Source organism: Medicago sativa, chromosome 7 (genome assembly GCF_051527215.1).
Source record: "Medicago sativa cultivar Bolivia chromosome 7, Bolivia_mono, whole genome shotgun sequence".
NCBI lineage: Eukaryota > Viridiplantae > Streptophyta > Magnoliopsida > Fabales > Fabaceae > Medicago > Medicago sativa.
The window spans coordinates 48,919,734-48,927,312 of record NC_140755.1 but is presented as its reverse complement, the minus strand read 5'-3'; the positions used below and the strand labels follow the sequence as shown (position 1 = coordinate 48,927,312).

Below are 7,579 nucleotides of genomic sequence, written 5' to 3'. Positions count from 1 at the left end.
GTTTCTGATAACAATATTCAATGGTATGATTATTCTTGCCACAAAAGGTACAATGTCTAGGTGGCTTTGATCCAGAGTAATAGCCCCTCCCTCTGCCTAAGGGTTTGCGTGCATCAGAGGCATTGATAACAGATAAAGGTTCATCAATGGAGGAATGCAATGAACTATTGTTACTTTCCTCTTGTATGACCAATGAATAAACTTTGTTAATGGAGGGAAGTGGATCAAGCATGAGCACCTGAGTCTTAACAACATTGAATTGATCATTTAAACCAGTCAAAAACTGTATCACCTGATCTTCAAGCCTGAAATTGCGAGCTTCACGCATGGCAGCACAACGACATGGATGAGGACAGGTGCAATGTGGCATGGGACGATGTGAATTCAACTCTTCCCAAAGAGTCTTCATCTCAGTGAAGTAATCTAACACTGATTTTGAACCTTGCTTCAAATTATTGATCTTGCAACGAAGAGTAGCAATACGAATACGATCAACTTTGGAGAAACGTTCTTTGAGATCTAACCACGCATCAATGGCGTTTTCATGAAATACTAGGGTTTGTGCAATTTGAGGAGTAACAGAATTGATTATCCAAGATTGAATAAGATGATTACACCGTTCCCAAGCAGCGCGATTCAAATCATCATCATCTGGAATCTCCATAGATCCATCAATAAACTTCTGCTTATTTTTCGCGCCAAAAGCACGAATCATGGAACGGCTCCATGCAAGATAATTTGATCCATCCAATGGAGGAGCAACAATCACGGAATTTGGTCCTTCACTTGGATGAACATAGAACACTGATTCAGTATCAGGTTGGTTGTTACGAACCATGGTGAATTTGCGAAGAAAATTGCGAAAAATAGAGTGCAAACGAAGTGCAAAATCAACGATAGAATCAAATGCAGATAAGAAAACCGTGAAGGTTTCTGCAAAAATCAACGAGAATCAACGAAGAAGATGAGAAATTGGATCGTAACTAACTTTTGTAACTAACTTCCGCCATTGAAGAGAGAAAAAAAGCTCTAGATACCATGTTATGAAACTCAAAGAATGGAAAAAGTATCAATTCTCATTACTTGGAAATGAAGTTACAAGGAGTATTTATAGAGAAAAGAGTGTAGTACAATTGTAAAAGAGTGTAGTACAATTGTACTATCAACTTCCACCAGTGGACTTCCACCAGTGGATCATACTCTTCCACCAGTGGATCCAAGTAACCTATTATTGCTCTTCCTATTTTCTTCTTCTTTCTCTAATAATCAACAATGTTAATTGAGATAGAATTGGTTGTTAAGTTTGTTGTCCATATATAATTCTTCTCTCTTTATGTAATGTGAATTGTGAGGAAAAATATAATTATCGTAAAATAGCTTCTGAGTGACATGCTAGAGTAATTCTTTTGAGTTTTTGGTTTATCAACAGGTTAGAAATAAACAGAATATATTCATAACTTCTGAGATTTTTTGGTAAACACTATATAAAAGTGGCCCATCCTCAACATGCCCTAATTTCATCATCATCTAAAAGATTTGAAGTTGAAATGAATAACTAAATAAATAACAATAAGACATTTAACCAGTGTGATTATTGAATAACTAAATACTTATCGAGATTTGAAGTGGTCCATCCTCAACATGCCCTAGATGGATTTCTCGCTAATACAACTATTTTCTACAAATAATGGAGCTTTTCGGTAACCCTGTTACGAAATATATATACTCGAATCCTATGTGAATGTCCTACTAAACTGAAGTCAATTATAGTTATCCGGATGTAAATGTGATGACGGCTGCATGAATCCTATGTGACGCTTTTTATCCGCAATTAGCCAAAAGAAAATCAATGAAGCTTCAGGTTATATGAAGCTTCACAATTTCAGCCTGTTTGAACAGAATATGAAGCTTCAGGTCACATGAGAAAATAAATTAAAAATGACATTAATCGGAAATTACAAGTGTTCCATCAAAGTCTATAAAATTACAAAGTGATCAGAGAGCAGAGAAATTAGTGAACTGGAAAATCCCTATAGTAAGTTTATCACCTTAATTAATGGTGGAAGCATCTGTTGCAGATTGTTTCAAATTCAAGAAGATGCTCTATCATGCATGTTACGCCTTTTATAGATAATTCCCTTCAAAGCAAATACACTAATTTCGAAGGGAGCGTACTCTTTAAGCTCATCTAGGACTTCTACAGCCTCCTCAAACCTTTCCAGGCTCATTAATATGTTGTCCTTTTGATACATGCCGAGTAGATTTATCTTATCTGCTAAAATGGTTCTCTCCATCACGACCAACCTATCCTCATTTCTCTGAGATATTGCACACAAATGAATGAATACACTCCTCCAGCATTTATGATGCTCTTTATACACAATTGGCCGAAAGCAGACATGTTACTCAAATCTTGTACTTCAAATGTCAATTTACAAAGTTGTTTTCCAGCTCATCAGGAAAATACCATTTCTCAATGCATGTTATACCTTTTATAGATATTTCCCATCAATGAAAAGACACTACTTTCAAAGGGAGCGTAGTTTATCAACTAGGACTTCTAAAGCCTCGTCAAGCCTTTCCCGGCTTATTAGTATGTTGGTCTTTCTTATCTGCTAAAATAGCTTCTCCATCACGACGAACCTATCCTCACTTCTCTGAGAAATCATAGTAAAGCATAGTTTCAAAATCTTGAATAGAAAAAACAAGTGAACGACAACTGTAAGGTTGGCCTCAAATTGGAGCAAACAATGATACAAGTATGCTTCTTACAAAAAAAAAAAAAAAAAAAAGTATAACCAGACGCATAAAGTACTATTGATTATATATCGATTCCTTTCCAAACTATAAGGTTCAAAGGAGCATGATAAGTACTTAGCATACGCACCTCCAATAAGATGCAATATAAGAAACAGAAAAAAGCATTATAATAGCTCCAAATTCAAGCATAGGTATAAAGACATAAAATCACACTAACTGCATATTGTATATACAATTGTACAAATTAATTAACTCAAAACTTTGACAATAAGAGGAAAGCCGGATGTTCTGATAGTACTAACAAAAGGGCAGAAGATGCATGAGTAAAACTTCCTCAACTGTGTGGAATCTTTTTTGAAAGATTGAGGTGAAATCTTAAATTCCCTCAAATTGATAAATGAAAAATTCTCACACTAAAATCATGTAATTTTCCAAATTCTCTCAATTATATTATCCAAACAAGTGAATCGTTCACAATTATGTCATTTTAGGAGGGAATCTTAAATTCCATCCAATTGGTAAATGAAAAATACCCATAAAAATCCTGTAATTTAAAAAAGAGAAATTCCACATCCGATTTTCTACAAACGCCACTTAAAACATATTTCAAATCATCCATCCTTAGTATACCTTTAGTGTATTCTCTAAAAACTTAATGTCTACCAAAAATACAATCTTACCCGTTCTTAATTTGTTGACACGTTATCAAAATTATATCATTCTATGTGTTTTGCTTCAACTTCGCCCTATTTTTTATCTCTTAAAATCAAATTAAAACAAACTACCTCGATAAAACACATCAACTTAATCTTTTTTTTTAAAGAACAAACAAACTTAACCTTAATCCCAATCAAAACAAATTTTCCTACAATTCAACTTTGAAATATCTAAACAGTTAAAAAATATTACAAAATATTTATTAAAAGATATATACCTACTTTTCAAAAAATTACACATTTTCAAGATCGCTTCTTTTCTAAATATAGTTTTCCTTTGTTTTTTATTTATCTTTTTTTAGTCAAAAGAAAAATTATATTAAATAAAAGGAACTGGACAAAGAGTATGAGGACATTAGACCTGACTCAAGTACAATAAAAAACGGGGATACACCATAATAAGTCAGACCAAGTGGATCGACCCAAATCTATCGTAACAAAAATTCACTAATCAGCAAGCGAACTCGTATATGGGCGCGAAACCAGGTTTAAAAAAATGAAAAGTGAACCTATGTGAAAAACAATTAATAGATCGACCGTCAACACGATATCAAAATCCAAGTCCCAACAACTCCCTAAAAAAATCAACATGCATAAAAGCTCTTTCGAGCTTGAAGAACGAGAGCGTAGATAAACAAGACACATTGAAACCTGCAGATTTCAACATATTTAGAAACAACAGAGAATCAAAAAAGTCAGGCCAACATGTCATATTAAAAAATATTATTTTTTATTGTTGTATATTATTAATTATTATATCTTTTAGAAAGATGACAATAAAAAACACTGAAAACATGATAAATTAGTCACTGGATAATATTGTTGTACATTTCATACACGAGACTCATAACGACATGTTTATCAATAATGAAATTTTATTATATTAAATATTTCTACATAGTTTTAGTTTACCATTTCATAATATTTAATAACAACTATTTCAATGATTTTATCATGGTAAAATTACACTAACCTCTCTTAAGGTCTTCTTAAATAACACAAACACCCGCTCTTTTTTTTAACTAAACACTAATCTTCCATTTTTTTTTACTTTATCAAATTGACAATAACTTTTCTTATAATAAAACATAGTTTAAATTTTGTTAATTCCATTTATTTTGAGCAATTAACTTCATCATACGAGTATGAACTAATTTAATTTTCGACCATTTTTTCTTTTCATTTTTCACTAAGGTGGTTTTTCTCAACTCATTGTTACTCAGTCAAGGTGTTTTAATTTTTAATCTTTAATGTAATAAAACGGATATATCGAAGATTATATCCTTTTTATTAATCAACCATAATGTCCATCCACCAAAATTCTTCTCATTTCTATATTCTCTTTTGATCTCTTCTGTAATTGCTTATGTTTGATTCTATTTGGTGGTAAAAACAAATGTTGTTATTGTTTCTCCATTGTGAGAAAAAAACCCTCATTTAACTTAATTGTGAAAAGAGAAAATAGATACAAACAAACAAAGATAAAAACCTCATTTAACTTTTTTTTTTGTTCAAGTAGCGTAAGTGGCTAGAATTCATAATTTTCAATGTGAATAAGTGGGGTGTCCGGTCATTAAACTTAATTGTGAAAAGAGAAAAAAAATACAACCAAACAAAAATGACTGAAATTAAGGGTAGATTGATGTGTTTGGAATTTAAGAAAATCTTAAGGGAAGTCAAAGTAATTTGCCTTTTTATCATTAACCTCGGATTTATCATTAGTTTTTTTTTCTTCTTATTTTCACAATTCACGTAGCATTGCGATGCGCTTTAATGCAAAGCCCCCATTTCAAATTTGCCCGTCCGGAGCATGGGCCCGTGCTTAGCACCTGTTTGTTGCTAGTATACTAAATAATATTAACTTAAGCCCAACAATAACAATCATTCTTTTAAATCTCTAAAAAAAAAATCATTCTTTTTTATTTTTAATTAAATTAGTTTAAAACAAATAAAAGGATTGCTCTACTTATATTGATCGAGTTTTGAGTCCAAAACAAAAAGCCCACTTTCTTGTATATATAAAAGGAACGAACAGTATTGTACGATACAAACTACCCCTTGTTCTGTTCTCACTCAAAACCCTAAACCATCACCGAAACTGCCAATGAAAAGGAAGAAGAGAACTTCTCTCAAATCTTCTTCACAACAATTGGTTAAAGAAGAAACATATTTATATTTACCTGATGAGTGTTGGGAATCTATTTTCAATTTCATCATTAACGACTACGGTCGTCGATGTTTGAATTCTCTTTCCCGCGTCTCCAAACAGTTCCTCTCCGTAACTAACTCTCTCCTATTCTCACTCACTGTCCACAACTCAACACTCCCTTTCCTCAAACGCCTCCTCAAAAGGTTCACAAACCTCACATCCCTTGACATTTGCTACAGCATTGAAGTCGACAACAATCTTCGCTTAATCTCTAGTTTTCCATTGAAGAAACTCACATCGCTCCGTATCCGCAACTGCACCTTTCTCACAAATGGGTTACGAGCTTTCTCCCAAAACATAACAACTTTGACCTCTATCACTTGTTATAACATGATTCTCTACGACAACGACCTCTTACTTATTGCCGATTGTTTCCCATTGCTCAAAGAACTCAAACTCGAACACCCTTCGGTTAACGATGAAACTAATTTCATTAATGGATTTCACTATCTGTTATCCATGTGTCAATGTTTACAACATTTGGATATTGAGAAAATTTATTTTCTAAAGGATCAACATGTCGTTGACTTGTCTTCTTCTATGGGTAATTTGGTGTCTCTAAACCTTAATTCATGTTCGTATCTCACTGAATCAGCCCTGTTCTCACTCGTTAGAAATTGTCCTTCACTTAGTGAGATCAAAATGGAAAGCACCTCTATTGGGATAGAGTGTCGGATATTCTGATTCTTTGGTGCAGTTTTGTGTATATCCTCAATTGAAGTCTCTCTACTTGGGTAATAATCAATGTTTAAGTGATGAAAACATCATAATGTTTGCTTCCATTTTCCCCAATTTGCAACATCTTGATTTGCGTTGGTGTGATCGTATATCTGAAGGTATTTGTCAAGTTTTAAGGAGATGTTGTAAACTTAAACATTTGAACTTAGCTTCCTGTTCAAAAGTGAAACTACATGGAATGAACTTTCAAGTTCCCAAGCTGGAGGAATTGGACTTGTCAAATACAAGCGTTGATGATGAAACACTTTATATGATCTCAAAGAATTGTTGTAGGCTTAAACATTTGAACTTAGCTTCCTGTTCAAAAGTGAAACTACATGGAATGAACTTTCATGTTCCCAAGCTGGAGGTGTTGAACTTGTCAAATACAAGCGTTGATGATGAAACTCTTTATGCGATCTCAAAGAATTGTTGTGGGCTTTTGCAACTATTGTTGTACAATTGTGATAATGTCACTTGTAAGGGAGTGAAACCTGTGCTAGAAAAATGCACACAACTGGGAAAGATTTATAAGTCTTAACATATTGGTCTTTGTCTTGACATATTGCTTCTGGGTGAGAGTGTTTGCTACTGTTGTGGTTCTGCAGCTTTGATTTTGCTTCAGGTCTGGCTTTTTGGTGGCGATTCTTTTGCGTTTCGGGTGTCATGTTTTGGTTCTGGGGGTTGCTGTGGTTTCTGGAATCGGAACTGTAGGCTAGATGTGTTTCTTTTGGTCTTTTATGTTCATTTGATTGAAGTGAGTTTCTATCAGTTTTGGGATCTAGTGTTCTGCTTTTAGGTTGCTACTGCTGTCCTAAATTTTCTGGTTTTTCGATTAATTTTTTGCGTGTATCTGGGTACATCTTGTGCTCGGGTATGTGATTTTAGTTGGTTTCCTTATCTTATTTCCAAGTCTAGTGTTCTGTTTTTGGGTTGCTACTTATATCCTACTTTAATGATTTTTCCAATTATTGCCTTTGCGATATTGTTTGTTCATGAATAAAACTGTGAACAGAACTGAATCGGTTCAATTTATGAATTATCAATCAAAGTTCGGTTTTTTGGTTTTTTTTAAATATCCCACATAGCTACTCAATTTCTCACATGTCACACTAATGCCTCAATCAACCATATTTACCTTTGACATTAGTTTTACGGCTCGTGCTACGATGCACAA

At 33.5% G+C, this 7,579-nt stretch overlaps 1 protein-coding gene and 1 pseudogene across 1 annotated transcript; one reads left to right on the top strand and one right to left on the bottom strand.

Moving 5' to 3' along the window:
* Positions 1-288: 288 nt before the first annotated feature.
* On the bottom strand, positions 289-838 carry LOC146906399 (uncharacterized). The gene is made up of 2 exons (XM_085728813.1): positions 442-838; positions 289-305 (listed from the first exon to the last, which is right to left on the bottom strand). The coding sequence occupies exons 1-2, from the start codon at positions 836-838 to the stop codon at positions 289-291; spliced, it is 414 nt and encodes a 137-aa protein (XP_085584939.1).
* Positions 839-5,550: 4,712 nt separating this feature from the next.
* LOC146906398 (F-box/LRR-repeat protein 16-like) lies at positions 5,551-7,341 on the top strand (annotated as a pseudogene).
* Positions 7,342-7,579: the final 238 nt, after the last annotated feature.